This window comes from Falco biarmicus, chromosome 2, assembly GCF_023638135.1.
Source record: "Falco biarmicus isolate bFalBia1 chromosome 2, bFalBia1.pri, whole genome shotgun sequence".
NCBI classification, from domain to species: Eukaryota; Metazoa; Chordata; class Aves; order Falconiformes; family Falconidae; genus Falco; species Falco biarmicus.
The window spans coordinates 76118997-76135342 of record NC_079289.1 but is presented as its reverse complement, the minus strand read 5'-3'; the positions used below and the strand labels follow the sequence as shown (position 1 = coordinate 76135342).

General features: G+C 41.4%; 1 protein-coding gene across 2 annotated transcripts in view; it reads left to right on the top strand.

Annotated features, from left to right (window-relative positions):
* Window positions 1-5102: 5102 nt before the first annotated feature.
* RCAN1 (regulator of calcineurin 1) overlaps window positions 5103-16346 on the top strand; it is a 42627-nt gene continuing 31383 nt past the window's right edge. The window contains exon 1 of one of the 2 annotated variants that reach the window (XM_056328779.1): window positions 5103-5438. In XM_056328779.1, coding sequence (XP_056184754.1) covers window positions 5196-5438 — 243 coding nt within the window. In that variant the 5' untranslated portion in view covers window positions 5103-5195. The remainder of the gene's footprint in view (window positions 5439-16346) is intronic. The other variant, XM_056328780.1, reaches the window with a different exon arrangement.

Genomic DNA, 16346 nt, shown 5'->3' with positions numbered 1-16346 from the left:
CTGCAGGCATCCAGGAGGAAAGGCAGTGTTGGGGCATGATCCTATGGTAGGAGGTTGGCAAGCAGCACTGGATGTGGCATCCAGACCCTCTGAGGGCAAGGGTGATGACACTCTAAAAAGGGAATCCCTTGGAATGTCTGGATTAAGTCAAGGGAAGGCAAGGGAACATGGTGGTGATAAGTACGGATCAGGCGTGAAACCACTTTCAACAGCTCTAAGAGGAAAAAGACTCTTGAGAGATTTGCAGGACTTGATCTGCTTAGCTGAACAAAAATAATAGTGAGGAGGGACGTCAACATAAAACATCAAGCACCGAGAGACTTTTTATTACAGTGGAGAAAAACATGAGAAGAATGAATGGCTATCAGTGAGAACCAGGCAAATTTAAGCTAGAAAGAAACCAAAATTTTTAATAAAACAACATTTAACATCAGAACAAATTGTTAAAGAAGTCTGGGGATTTTCTTTGTAACTATTTCCTTTTGGGGGCATGTGCTTTGCTCAGACTGAGTTTAAAGTAAAAGATTTTGTGTACTTTATATATTTACTTTAAAACTACTGTCTTGCTTTAGAGCAGGGGTCCTCAAACTTTTTAAACAGGGAGCCGGTGCGTGGATTAAGTGGCAGGCGGTCATCTGCGGCTGCTTGGTTTCTCCCCCCAGTCCCCGGCCGGGGGGTGGGTGGGGGTGGGAATGGGGTGGGGGTGGGTTCTGTAAATACCGGGGGCCAGATTGAGGACCCTGGGGGGCCGTATCTGGCCCGTGGGCCGTGGTTTGAGGACCCCTGCTTTAGAGGGTCAGACCTCTCTCTGTCTGTTTTAAGAGGAACAAGTCCATCTGTGAGAAATTAGCCCGGAGAGGATGCTTGGCAGATAATATAAGCACTTGAAAGAGTTAAACTGAAGACTTTACTATGATTTTTAGTGAAACCTCCTAGAAAAAAAGGTGTTCAGAATGGCTGAGGAAATGCAGGAGATAAAGCTCTTTGGGCAGCCTACAAAGGAGACATCACTGTGTGGAAAGGTCCTCCTGGCTCTGGGAAGGAATCAGCAATGGGTGTTTTCCCTCCAACAGAAGAACTGGACTTAAAAGATGACTGGCATAGTTAAGTTATGCCCTTCCACATGCGAGCCTGAGAACCCCTTCCTTGAACCTTTTTAATAAAGAAGATGCCCAGAAGTCAGTGTTGTTGAACCAGCCAGGCTTTTATGAAGTTTGTATGATCTAACAAGAGACATAGAGTAAATATCTAAAATGCTGCATCATATACTAGTTTGCCATGCTTGACTGTGGTGAAAGTATGAGTATAGATCAAGTTCCTTTGACCCATCTTTGAGATTCAACTGGATGGCTGGGTTGCTTTGAGCTTTTAAATCAGTGAATGTGTTGGACATTTGTTATTGTAAATCTAGGTGGTTATTTGGTTAAGGTTTAAGAAATCAAGATTTTCTGTTACATATATACGCAAATAACTGATAGTACAAATATTTCAATGTCAATGTAAGGAAGATGCTCAGGACGTGCATTTGTACTTGCAGGATATGGGAGTAATCAAAGAAAATTTATTTTAATGAAAATTAAACTGTGTTATTGATAGCCAAAATTAATCTTCAGTGTTAATATACAAATATTTTAGATACACATATCCTTTGTCAAGGTCTATAGGCAAGGAATGATTGCAGTACTGTCTTCTGAAGTATTGTCACTGATATCAATGCCATGTGTTCAAACTGATCACTACATCTGCCTATGTGTAGCCATTAAATAGGTGAAATGAAAATCTGTTCTGAGAAATATTAAATAAATTAGTGGTTTAGGAAGTAAAGCTGCCCATAGGGCCACAGGTTCAGTCTTTCTCCAAACATTTTCCATTTAGTTATAATCAAGTTCTGTATAGTTTGGTGGGTTTTTTTTTGTTTTGTTTTGGGTTGGGTATTTTTTCTTCATTCTGGTTAGCTACTTTTCACTTGAGAAGTGAGGAATTCTGTTGCAGATGCGTGTAATGAATGCAGACCTTTTGACATCCTTCGTGCTTTCCTTTCTACCACTAGATGGTAGTGTGTATTGTTTAAAACATCTAAATGGCTCTGTTCTAGTGCACATGAAGCGATTTACGCCAGGCATCTTTTATTCCTGCGTGTAAAGAAATCATTAGCGTTAATCACTGTCACTTACACTGAAAGATATACTCTGTCTTCAAAGCTGAACCTAGGGGTGAAGATCTGTTTTTTTCTTGGCTTACCGGCTCTTCCAGTCAAAAGTGTATGTTGTGTTACCTTCATATGTAACAAAAAGAGAGAACGAATCTGTCGTTAAACTCTGAGTTTAGGGAGATTCAGGTTTAATTTTTCTTCTGAAGTCTATGACTGAATTAATGCTGGGGGTGGAATTTAGAGAAAGCAATGCTTGCTTTCTCTGAATTGTCTGAATTTTTAAGCTCCTAGGGCAGATAGGTCCTTTAGCTGTGGAGTACTACAGCATTTGGTAGGAAGTGATAATGATCTCGGTTGAGCTTCAGGCAGTATTATGATACAAATACAATTAATAACTTATTTTCACCCGCAAATCTGACACCTGAGTTACAATAACCAGCTGGAGGGTGGCTTATGCCATTAGACCAATTGTGGGTAGATTAGTATTTTTCAGTGGCTTTTGTAATAATAAGGTGGCAGGCTGCAATTGCGGGAATTTGTTGTCAGCAGGTTTTGCTTCTTGACTTTAATTTTTTACATATATGTAACAGCAGATTTCCATTCAGATTCCTCACATGGGATTTGTGTAGGGAGCTAGAGCTCTTGATACAGAGAAAACAGACAGATAGCTTCTTCTCAAAGAGGCAAGTGTCACCACTCCTGTCAGGAAGCAACTCTGAAATCAAAGAATAAGGTTAAAAATGGCATCAGCTTGTCTGGGGGTTTTAATGCTAAATTAGGATTAAAAAGTTTCAACTTGTTCATATATGTGACTTTTAAGATACCATTTGTCTGAATTTTTGTGAAAACTGATGTGGGAACTTACAGGCTTATGTCACTTTGCACAACTGTTCACAAAAATATCCTGTATCTAAGATGTGAGTTTATCTCCTGAACAAGGCTTAAATGGTTCAAAACAGATTAGAAAGTCTGAAGAAACTTCTAACAGAAGAGGAGGGAGAAGGCAAAAAATTATCTCTTCATGTGGTATTTTTCTCCTTCTTGTTGAATTCTGCAAGATCTCATTAAAATGTACTGAGACCAGTAATTCATCAGTTTAAAGTCTTTGGGCTGTTGGGAAAAAAGGTCAGCAGTGCTAACTTAAGATAGGGCAACAGTGGTATCTCAAGGGGTGGAGCTGTTGCCTCTGCTGTAAACTTAGCACAGTGCAGATCAGTAGGTGGTACAGCATTCACGACAGTCAGAACTACGTTTTCACCTACTTTGGTTTTTCGTGTTGCTGCATTTTGGAAGAAAAGATCTGTAAGAGTATTTTACTTTGAACATCACTGAAAATATTTGCTGTACCAGAACAAGTGACCCATCATAGGCTGCGTCAGTGTGTTTATAGTCCAGTTACAAAATCCAATCCTGTATTTGGCATAGTAACGTTTTCCAAGTGCACGCTAACATGCTATCTACACAAATACAGTTAGAAACCTGTGATCTAGATAACCAGACATTATGAAACAATTTTATTTCAGTCTTTGTATAGATGACACGTGATGACAAGATCACTATGCATAATGAAATGTTACTTTCTAAGTAAGCCCTGGGACACTGAGCTGTAGTATAAATGTCAACTGTCTCCTCATTCATGTCTTTGAGAAGCTTCTTGTAACTGGAAATGAGAACTGGATTAGCACCTCAGAGGCTTTCTGATTGCCAGAAGGAATTCCCATATTTTTGCCACCAGTTCTTGTTCTTTACAGGAACTGGAGTACATTTTGCTAGTAGCCAAGTTTTTGATATTGAGCAGGTTTCAGGTGAGAAAACAGGTTTTTGACTGTTCTTTCCACATTTCAGACCCCATTCTTTCTTATGCAGCCCTGCAGGGGTAGAATATTAAGTTAGTACTTTGCCAGCTACTGCCCAGCATCCTCTCACTCCTTACTGCCTTGTACTATTCCACGTTTTCCTTGTGCTAGTATAGGACATTTGAGATATACACGAATGTCACTATAACTTTAAAAGAAACGGTGACCTCTGAAGCTTACTTTTGGGCCTTCCCCTGGAAGGGGATGCTACGTATATGTACGTAAGAGAACTGTTTGTCTAGGTCAGTTAGGTTGGACTAACCAGCTCAGAACACCAGGTAAACCTCATTCTTGTATGTAGGAAATGTCTGACACAAGCAGTTCCTTGAGGTAGCTGGGGAAGGTGCAGTTGTCTTTTATGGCCTTATTGACACAGGTAAAGAAGAAACGTTGTAAGAAAACGTCTCCTTCACGCCCACAGTAAGGAGAAAAGTGCAGACATGGCTGTATATGCCAGCTTCCACAAATTTTAAAGTCAAAAGACTTTTGGCCTTGGCCCAACTTCTGAAAAAAGTACAATGAAAGGATGAGCTGCATCAATTGCCAGCATGAGGAGATGCAGCTGTATAAATTATGTTAGGGCCTTTTATTTTTTCTTTTATGCTTCCTTTCTGCTAAATGTTCAGTGAACCATTTGCAGAACTGCAAGGGTTGCCCTCAAGGAAGGTGAGAGAATTAAGATGGACACGACAGTGACCTTTGGCTGATTTACAAGGGCATGAATAAGGGGGGGGGGTAATCATCTGCTTGCTGCATAATATTCCTTGTCCTTCAAATCGCGATGCGTTGTTCCCTGCTCCAGTCAGCTGCCAAACACAAGTGTGCGGCTGCAGCAGGCCTCGGCCAGTCACCTTGGCCCCGGGTGGCCACGCTCACCAGGCATGGTGTGCCTCAACCTCAGCTGCTGCGTCACCTCGCCCGGGCCGCCACTCGTGCCCCCCGTGCCCCTGCCGCGGCCCCACGGGCGGCCGCCCCCGGTCCCGCGGGCTCCCTCAGGCCCGCAGCCCGCCCTCTGCCCTCACTCAAGATGGCGGACGTGGCGACTCGCTCGGGCCGGCCACCTGTTGCTGTAGCGGCGCGCGCGCGCGGCGGGGGGGCGAGGAGGAGCAGCCGCCGGCGCGAGGCGCACCGCGTTGCCTCAGCGGCCGCCGGACCCCGCCCCGCGGGGGCTCCGCTCGCTCCCGGCCATGGAGAGCGGCGGCGGCGGGAGGGGCCCGTCGGGGCAGGAGGAGCCGCCGCTCCGGCAGCTGCCGCCGGCCGGGGGAGCAGGGGAGGAGGCGGAGGCGCAGGCGCTGCTGCTGCCGCCCGAGGACGAGACGGACTGGAGCTTCGTTGGCGGCGAGATGGAGGCGGTGGCGCTGCGGGACCTGCCCACCGCCACCATCGCCTGCAACCTAGACCCGCGAGTCTTCCAGGACGGTCCGTGCCGGGTGAGCGCGGCGGGCGGGCCCGCCCCACGCCGGGTGACCGCGGGCAGGGCCGCGGGCCGGCTCCCTCTGCCGGCGAGGAGCCGCCGCCGCTCGGCTCGGCCGGCTCCCGCCGCCTCAGGCCGTCCGTGTGGGGAGCGGCGGGGGCGGGCGCTGCGGGCCGGCGGCGGGGGAGGGGGTGAGAGGCAGGGGCGGCCCGCCTCCGCCCGGGTCTCGGCGGGCGCCTCGGTCTCCGCGGCCGCCCCCTCCCTCGGGCCGGGGGGCCCGGGGCTGCGGCGCCGCGTCCCCGGCCGCGCTGCCAGCACGACGCGAAGCTGGGTTGGCGCGGTGGCCCGGCCCCGCCGCGGCGCGAAGTCTCCTCGGAGACCCCTGTCCGCGGGCCTGATCCACAGCCCTCCGGCACGGCCACTGACCCGCACCCCTAGGTCAGGGCGAAGAGCTGCACAGACCAGAAGGGAAAGAATATCCCCCTGCCCTCGACCACCCTGTTCAGAGCGTTGCGGTCGTGCTTTAGCGAGGAACTGCGGTTTGTTGGCGCACACCAAGGCGCTCGGTGAGACACGAGGCCGAAGGCAGCGTTGGGAGGCCGGGCGGCGTGGCAGGCCCGCGGCGGCCAGGGGTCCGGTGGGCGCAGAAGCCGCCTGCCTGCAGGCAAAGGGAGTTGCTGGGTGAAATACGCAGATCTGTAAGGCATGTCTGAGTTGAGGACCGCTTTGTTTAAAAAAATACTCAAAATTGCCAACCGTTGTTGCAGGGGAGAGAAAGGTACCAGCAGCTGTCAGAGGAATACTGTGCGCTGTACAAAGTAAACGGCAGCTCTAGGTAATAAGTGTACATAAATATTTCAGAATTGCTTCTCATGTTATCTGTGGCCTTCTTGATGAAGAAGGAATTCAAATCAGTCTTAATTTTTTACCCTTATTTTACTTGCCTCAGCCCTGGTGAGAATTAAAGAATGAGTGAAGCTAACTTTTCTTTTGGCTTTTATGGTTGGCTTTGCTTTGGAGCTCTTATTTTCTAGTGACTTTGATACTGAAGGAGATATTTCTGTTTTAAACAGACTGAAATTAAATGAAATGGACTTGAAAAATTAGGCAATAATTGCACTGGTTTAAAATCCTATTAAAGTAATTAGCTGTCTATGTGGAAGAACAGCTTAGAGTTGTTGTAGTAGTCCAACTGCTAACAGGTATGTGTTAAAAATGATCTGGAAATAGGACACGCAGCTACATTGTATTCCAGTTACTTTCTAAGGTTATATAACTTCTAATGTAAGTATACTTTTGTATCGCTTGGGGCACCTGCAGGTGTGATGGGTATGACAGCTTCACTGCGTTTTACCTTATTTACTTAAATTCAAGTTACTCCCAAGTATGCTTAGGAAAAGACCTATAATCAATTCTGTGTAGTGTCAACAGCTGTGCGTAGTAGTAGTGTTTTCTCACATGGATTCGTGTGACCTTGAAGTGCATGTTTTGAAATTTCAGTTAGATGGAATACAACATAGACACAAGATCCCACGCAAGACCAGGAGGTATCTGAACACTTAAACCGTTTTTCTGTTTTCCTGGTTTGACTCCAAAGAATCTTGTCTTCACACACCTAATTTAGATCTGCACAAAGTCTTATGTATCCTTAACGCTACAATAAAAAATTGTTTTAAATACTTTTTTTTTTCTTGACAAGATCTGCAGCAGGAAAGAATGCAGATTACTAAAATAATAACATTAATTTGAGGTTAATCATCTCAGCATAAACTGTGTTATCTTAACCATGGATGGCAGCATGTGCAGTTACTGCAGCGTAGCTGTTGCTTTTAAAATTTAAACTCCTAAAGCAAAGAATGGAAGATTTACCTTGAACCTGAATAGATATGCTTATTCAAGAGGGAAGAAAAGTCTGTCTTGGTGTTCTATAAGCAATGCAAAATATAAAAAAAAGTTGAGGTGTTTGGGACCTGGTGTTTTGTAAATGTGGTACACAGACTTTTAATAGATTGAAATAACAACTTAGGATTTTTGCTAACTGAATCTCAGCCACTGAAAAACATAATTTAGATTCAGTTAATACAGTTATGGAGATGGCAAGAGCTAACTCTTTAAAGCTGGAAATGTATGACTGCTCTGTAGGAAAACAGCAGATTCATGGATTGGATAAATTTTTAACGTGTTCTGTTGGCCAAATGACAGGCAGTTGCAAAGAGATAAATGTGGGATGAGGCACTGAGGCTGGATCTCAGACTGGATGTGAAAGGTGCTTCAGCATACTGCTGTTGGATGGTATGAAAAGAATAAGGTTATTAGAAGTGGGGAAAAGATTACTGAGTCTTCCTTGTGTGCAGCCATTTTTACCTTAGTGCTTATTGATTCTGGTATCCAAGAAAAAGGTGTTTTGGTTCTAGAGTGACAACCTAGCATCTGAAAATGTTTCCAAGATAATAATTTTAAAGGGCTACACTTCATAATTATAGAGAGTTAATTTTAAGAAAATTCACTTAGTTCATTATAGAATGTATACAGAAAAATCTAACTTGCTCTTATCAGTATAGCAAACAGTTGTGTGGAACTTTGTTTCCATGAGGATAAAGAAATGAGTAAAGGTATCCTAAAAAGGTATCGTCAGACAGTGTTTTATAAATATTCTATGAATTTTGGTGTGTGCATTTTGTTTCCTTCTGTTTTGTGAACTTCCTACTTTTTCCCGTGCATGCAACACTCCTAAAATACTTTGTCTACAGAGTTAGTGTTTTTCTCTTCAGTAGGCCCCTTAATAATCCTGGATTGCCCTATTTGAGGAGGGTTGATCCAATCAAAGGTAAGATAGGACAGCTAGGCATAGTTGACAGCAACTATTTCTGTTTTACCCTCCCCCTTCCCAAACACTGATTTGTACTTGAAATGCTGGTTGTATGTTCTTGCTCTTCCTTTTTTTATTTTAATTTTAAATTTATTTTATTGTATTGATGTCACAGTTGAGAATTTTTTTTTTGCGATCAATGTCTTAAAAATGGACTATCCTATCAAGTAAGGTGATAGTTCTAGTAAATAACAGTTTTTTCTCTGCTTTATTCTCATAAGAATGATTCTGACTTGCTTTAAGCCCTCATGGCTAGTTTTTCAGTGTCGGTTCCAAAATCTTCCAGAGAATGCTTAAATTCTTACTCTCAAGTTTTTCTAAAGCACAGCTGGAGTGTTACCTATAGATTCTCCATCCTTTTTTTATTTTCACTGAAGTACAAGAAATTATCCTAAATGAAAACCCTTTATCTGATCTTCAAGTTGGCTACCTTGGAAAAATGCTGTTCTGATTCCTGAAATGTCTTCTGCCTCTAACCCCCAGCCTTTGGTATTTTTAATGTTGACTCAGTGCTCAAGGATTGTAGTTCTTTCTTAGAGAAAAGCAGTGTTTCTTCATGCAACATGCAGATGAGTTTGATCTATTGTAACTGTATTCCTGTGCACTCATGTAAAAAAAAAAGTGTCAGTAGCTAATTAACAGAGCCAGCAATTATACTTTTGCATATTTCCATCCTCCTCAACTAGTATTCAATTTTTAAGAACCTTTTTGTGACAGTAGAGGACACTCTCTGTTTTTTTTTAATAGAACTTGTACTGTCAAATGACAACTCCACTAGGTAATAACGCTTGTCTTGTATCTTGTAATCCTGAAGGGATGTGGCATACTTCACTGATGACTTTAAAGTTCTGAGTACAGCCACAGGGGGGCTAAATAACTTCATTTATGCCCTGGTAGTCTCTTGCTAAGTAGGTTACCTAGGCCTGTTCTAACTGTCAGGTTTCCATTTCAGCTTAACTGTAGACAAGTATCACTCATGTAATTTGTGAAAAGACGACCATAAAGAGTACATAGAAAGAATTAAACTTTGGGCTACTGAGAAAATAATTGGGTTTTAGGGCTAAGAGATTAAAGATTTTTGATGCAGCCAATTTTCCTTAGAATGAGTGGAGTTCTTTAAATTACTTTAAGCATATTAAGGCAGTTACAGATATCTTAATCTTGCAAGTTACTGCAAACTAATGAATGTTGCAGGTTTCCTGTAAGTAATGAAAACTTGCATTCATAGATAACTCTCAAAAACAGGCTGTTATATCACAATAATGTTTTTTCTGTGGAGCTTGTTAAAGGAGAACTTCACTGAAAACTGGATTTTTGAAGAAACTTAGCTTGATTGTTTTTAAGTGCACTAGAAGGAGGAGTGAGCCAGTCTCCTACAGTAGTCTGTGTCCTGATATAACCTCCAGTGGCAAGCAAAAGTAAAACTGGCTGTGAAACTGTCTGTGGGTGGTTATTTAAAAAAAAAAAAAAAAAAGTTATAATTGTGTTTGAAGATAAGGCCTAAGTAATGTCAGAAATCTCTGCAGTAGTATAACCAAGAAAAGCAGGATTGTCAAGTGTATTAAATCTTGTTAATGATTATCATAGCTTTACAATTCTACTTTTCCTTTAGCTTTATGTAGTTTCGGTACGGAAAAACTTGTTTGTGAGCTGGTCTGAAAATAAAGCCATTGTTAAATGAGCCATGCTTTTAGAAAAAAACTGCTGGAGTAATTGTGAGATGTTGAATGTATTTTGTGTTTTTTAAATACTTAGGGGATTACTTCTGCTTTAGGGGAAGTTTGTAAAATTTCTCAGGAGTATTTACAAAACTTTCTTTACAAAATAATACTAGGGTTTTCTGGTAATCTCTTCCTGTCTCAGTCGCATGCCTCATTAATCCTTTTACTTACAGTTTGTTAATCCTCTTAGATCACATTAAAAAAAATATTTTAAAAGTAAATTTCACAAAGGTGAGTGGTTTTAGGTGTTTATTTTTTTGTGACCACAGCTCAGCTTTTGGCAAAATATTCCCTAATGGGAATGTAAAAATTACTTAATAGCATTTATACTTTTCTGCTTATATTTTGAAGGTTTTCATTCTCTCTTGCAATCTTTTTTTCTCAAATTGTTTTTTTGACAATGTTCATAGTTCTTTCTATGCTGTTGCTTTCCAGAGAACCCCAGGGTTAAGATTATGGGTCAAAATCATATCCCAATAACCTGTTTTTACACTGAACAGTAAAACAATTAAGGATGATTTAAAAAATAAAATCTTCCATTGTGAAAATTTTTGCAATAAAACTTCTGGAAACATTTAGCTCCGGTCCTTTCAGATGGTGCAGATATATTCTGCAGGTGTTAACAGGTTAAGGTAGACTTTTGAGTGACTTGAAGTCTGGAAGCCATATAAATATTATGCTGTGGCTGATGTAATAATCTTTGACATTATAGTAGAGCATAATACCATGCTAGTGCAGTTTTATGGGTCCTGGGATGCATCCAGTCTGCCAAGTGCACAAGCAGAACTTGTTCATATCTCTGCATCTGAGGATAAACATGGACTCCTGGGATGCCTAACCTCCTCAGCTTTTAAGGGTCTTCGGAAAAAAATCTTTTTTGCCTAAAAAGATGACACACTTTATGAATAATAGGAAGAGTTCTCACTCTTTATACTATGTATTTATTCTGTATGGAAACCTTAACATAGTCATGAAGACGTGAAATATCCAGAGAGAGTGAAGTTAGAGTATTCCTCACTTTGAAGACAAAAGCTTTATAGATTCAAAGTAAATAGAGATTTTAATGCTTGTAGTTTGCTTGGTGATGATGCTCTCTTGTTTTTTTGTCCATTCTTTCTATCCTATGCCTTAATAAGAAAATGGAATTAAAATATGAATACTATTCTACATATTATCAGGTATTAAAGTTATATTCAATCTTAGTGTGTCTGTTTAGTATAAGGATAGTGTCTTCAGTCTTCTTGAGTAGCTTTTTTTTGGCCTTTGAGCCCGGAGTAGGTTTTCTAATTGTTCCTTTCCAGTTCTCATGTGGGATGCTGAGAGGTGATTTGAATTAACTTCAAATAAATAATTCAGTAAAATTCAAATCACAAAGGTGATTTGAATAAGTTTTGAGCTGAATACACTATTTTCAGCGGGAGTAGAGGGATTTGAAGAGAAACTGTACAGTATAAAATTTCTTCGTTAAGCAAAGTGCTTGACTGCTTTTTCTTATATACTTGGGCTTTGAGGCATTGAATAGTGATTTAGGTGGCTTCCTTTAACTGTTGTCCACATGTAAAGTAAAGCCTTTGACACAGTTCCCCACAGCATTCTCCTGGAGAAACTGGCTGCTTATGACTTGGATGGGTGCACTGTTTGCTGGGAAAACACTGGCTGGATGGGCGAGCCCGAAGAGTGGTGGTGAGTGGAGCTACATCCAGTTGGTGGCTGGTTGCAAGTGGTGTCCCCCAGGGTCCAGTACTGGGGCCAGTCCCATTTATTTTCTTTATCAATCTGGATGAGGGAATCTAGTGTACCCTCATTAAGCTTTCAGATGACACCAGGCTGGGTGGGAGTGTTGATCTGCTTGAGAGTAGGAAGGCTTTACAGAGGGGTCTGGACAGGCTGGATTGATGGGCTGAGGCCAATTGTATGAGGTTCAACCAGGCTCAGTGCCAGGTCCTGCATCTGAGTCGCAACAACCCCATGCAGCACTACAGGCTGGGGAAGGGTGGCTGGGAGGCTGCCTGGGGGAAAAGGACCTGGGGGTGCTGGTCAACAACTGGCTGAACACGAGCCAGCAGCGTGCCCAGGTGGCCCAGAAGGCCAACAGCATCCTGGCTTGTATCAGAAACAGTGTGGCCAGCAGGACTAGGGAAGGGATCGTGCCCCTGCACTCAGCACTGGTGAGGCCGCACCTGGCATGGCGTGTTCGGTGTTGGGCCCCTCACTGCAGGAAAGGCATTGAGGTGCTGGAGCGTGTCCAGAGATGGGCAACGGGGCTGGTGGAGGGTCTGGAGCACAAGGCTTATGAGGAACGGCTGAGGGAACTGGGGTTGTTTAGCCTGGAGACAAGGAGGCTCAGGGGGGACCTTACCGCTCCCTACAACTGCCTGGCAGGAGGCTGTAGCAAGGTGGGTGTTGGTAGCTTCTCCCAACAAGTGATGGAACAAGAGGAAACAGCCTCAAGTTGTGCCAGGGAAGGTTTAGATTGGGTATTAGGAAAACTTTCTTCACTGCAAGTGTGGTCAAGCGTTGGACCAGACTGCCCAGGGAAGTGGTTGAGTCACCATTCCTGGAGGTATTTAAAAGGTATGTGGATGTGGCGCTTGAGGACATGGTTTAGACTCCTGCTTTAGGGACTTGGCAGTGCTATGTTAATGGTTGGACTCAATAATCTTAAAGGACTTTTCCAACCTAAACGATTCTATTTTTCTGCTCTATTTAGTTATACTTCTTGCAAGAGTACAGATAATACCACGGAAATGAAGTAGAAATGCTGATTTCACAAGGGGAGGGAGAATTGTTTTCATTTCTGTAGCTCTTTGTTGTTCTTAAGGCATTTTGGAGTGCATCATAACCGGTTGAAGCCTGATAAGGTGCTAATAGAGAATCCTCACGCTGCAGTTCTGAGTATATTGGTCTTGTTAAAGGGAGGTGTTTGAGAGCAGCTTCAGGTTTATATCACACTTGGACCCTCTGTAGGTCTTCTAGGTCAGGTGAAAATAACAAAATACTTATTTCTGTGTCAAAAATCCATTGCTAGTTGAGTCCTTGAAGTGTGCTGATCATTTTGTTCTTCAATCAAACAATGCAAATACCTTTGTAAGTAGAAATAAAACGGAAATATTTAATGTTTGGATAATAAGTTAACTTAAGTCAGACATGGGGTGAAAATAAGAGTAAGCAACAATCAGATTTATCGTTGTTTAGAAACAATTTTGGTAATGCTGCACAAGATGGTTGTTGGGTGGCTTAAAAATACCTAGAAATAAACCCAAATATTGTAAAATTGTTATTAATGGCATAGATGTTGGAGAAACTAACAAAAAATATTTTCATATGATCCAATGCTCTAATCATTATCGCAAGTAATGAAAAAAGATCATAGACAAGATCTGTGCTACAATGAGATTAAGAGCTTTAATCTTCCTGGAGAATCAGATGGAAACTCTGAAGAACTTTATCTGGTTTACATCACTGGGCTCTGGACACACCAAGTCTAGTATATGTTAGAACACTATGGAGTACATTTCCTTCTATTTGCTATCTATCTCTATTTAGGAACAAATTTAGCTTTGTTCTTCAGGAATACTGGCACATACATACCCATATAAAAATATGACAATAACTACAGACTATTAGATGTGATACCCAAATGCCTTTCAATAACATAAGCATTAATAAAATTATTAACCTCATCTTGGATGTGGGTTGGGTTTTTTTGTTTGGTGGTTTGTTTGTTTTTTAAATGGCATATTAACAAATATGTGCCACCTTCCTCAACTGGGATGTTAGGTAGTTTTAATTGTGGTTCATTTCTGTTTTTTTCCTCTTGCTCTAAGTATGACCAGGTCCAAATCATGGTTGTATACTTCAGGCTTTTCATGGAGATGCTTCTCAAGTTAGTGAGGAAAAATTAAGTTTGTTATTACTGTCACTGTATCTTCTGGAAAATAATACAAGAGCTGTTTTGACACCAACATGGCAGGTAAAACTGAATGCGAAAAAAGAATTGGTGAAGCTAGTTAACATTTTCTGTGTGCTAATTTATAAAAAAAATATAAGAAGCCATGCTTTTCATCAAAACTTCAACTTGGTGAAACAGAAGTCCTGCAACCATGGCATAGAGACTGTGGGTGGTTTTTTAAGCTTTCTTTTTTGCCCTCAGGGGTTGATATAGCTGACTATGTAAGTATCTGAAGGATGGACCCAACTGAGACTCTTGTCAGTAACGTAAGGACTTCACTTCATCTGTGGTGAGAGGCTTCTAGACACCTCTGGCCTAAAAGCAACTAGGAATGACTTTATAATTAGTTAAAGTCTTTTCCATTCAGATAGCCAGAACCTGCCCCTACATCTCAAGGGAAACTGTATTTTTTAAGGCTGAAGAGGTTATTCTTGCACTATGAATTATTGTAATGCGATATTTATGAAGGATTTTCAGGCTTGGGATTTTTTTCTAAAAAAAACCCAGAACAAAACCAACAACTCGGGCTCCATCAAATTCTACCAAAACATTTTGAAACATAAAGGATTGTCATTTTTATGAGAGAGGGGAGGTGTGGGAGTGAGCCACTGGGTAGAATGTTTGTACTTTTATTTTTCTCATAGAAGGTGCGAATATGCTGGAAATGCATTAGTGAAACTGAAATATGAACCAGAAGTTGGGACTGAGGTTTAAAATACGATTTTTTTTTTTTTTTGCATGTGTGTAATTCATAATTACACTGTGGAAGTCATTGTCCTAGAATGTTTGGGAGTTTAGGAGGCTAATATTAAAAAAGGGGTGGGACTGATTCATGAGTGGTGTCTGTCAAGCACAGTGATTAGGGTATAACTTAATCCTCAGGGTTTGTGAAGCTTATGAAGTGCTATTGCCAGGTTTAGGTGGAAGAAGAGTAGTCTAGACGTACTGAACTTTATGCCTTTTGTTTCTTCCTCCAAGCATTTTGTTACTCCCAGAGATAACTAGAATGAGTTTCTTCTTATCATTAACTATGTGAGTCATTATTTATTACTGGTCCCACTCATAAAAGCAGAGCTATTGATACTCAGTGTGTACAGTGGATTTCATTTATTAAAATGTAATCTCATTGTTCGAAATGAACTTTCCTCTTCACTTGTCAGATTTTCAGATAGTTCAGAAATGAATAGTTAGATTTGAACCGTTTTTCCTTTTTGCGGTGTTCTTTTTTTGGAGTTATTTTGTTGTTGGCTGACTTCCTGGAAGGGAAACACACTCTTGGCTATTAAGCTGAGAGTACATCGCGAGCCTAATGAGTTGGATTTTGGTTACTTGTTGTTCCTGAAGTACTAAAGGTATTATGAAAATGCAACACACACATACATTTGAACACCATAAGCTTTGAGACAGTATATCTTTTTGCAACAGTGCTTTTAGGGGTGGTAAATGTGACGAAACTGTCCTATAATGAGAGTGAAGTAGGAGTGAGTTAAGTATTGTGATTAATTTTTCTTGTCTATATTCAGCCTGACTGAAGGCTGTTTCTGATGGGATAAACTTGAGTCGTTTGGCAGACAACTGGCAAGTCTATGTCCAGTCTTTTAGCTGTAAATATGATGGATTGCATGGTGGCTTTGAGTGAAGATTATGGTGAGATGAGGATTGTTTGATAAATGGATTGATATATACGTGTGTCTATATCACATACTTTAAAAAAAGAAAAGTTAGACTTTGACTTTTAGATGCTGTATAGGCAAGTAAAACAAAATCACTTTATTTTTTCATTGACAGAATACCATTTCTGGAAGCATCCGTGAGAGGTTGGGCCTTCTTTCAAAGCAAGGGACTGCCTGGATGAAAAGGCCTCTTAAAAATCAGGATGCCTTCCAAGTAAAAACTGGATGAAAGGCATGGAGAATTATTTCTTTTCCCTAGAGGTACTGTTCCCTTTCTCTGTAGAGATAGGAAGCCAGGGTAACTAAGCTAGTGAACTGCCAGCAGATGCAAGCTTTATTGTTATAAATTGTTTATTTCCTCTTTCCAGTTTTTGTAGGTGAAGAAGCCATTTATAATCTGTATAGTTAAATAAAATAGATCTGTGGGCTTCTAGTGCAAATATGAGGAAGGGAGGGTATAACAACAAATGTAGATAATACATTATGAAATGTGTTAAACACAACTTGCATCTCTGATCTTTCTTCATAGAATTTTAATAATTATTCAGAGCTGGTGGCTTTGCTAGGAAGCTGCAGTACTAATGTCCTTTACTATAGAAAGCTGCGGCTACTTGTGGGAATACATATGTCGCAGACTGGCTTGCCCAGTTCAGGGAAGAGGATGAAATTAAATATGAGCAAAAGAAGGAACAGTAAGAACTAAAATGTA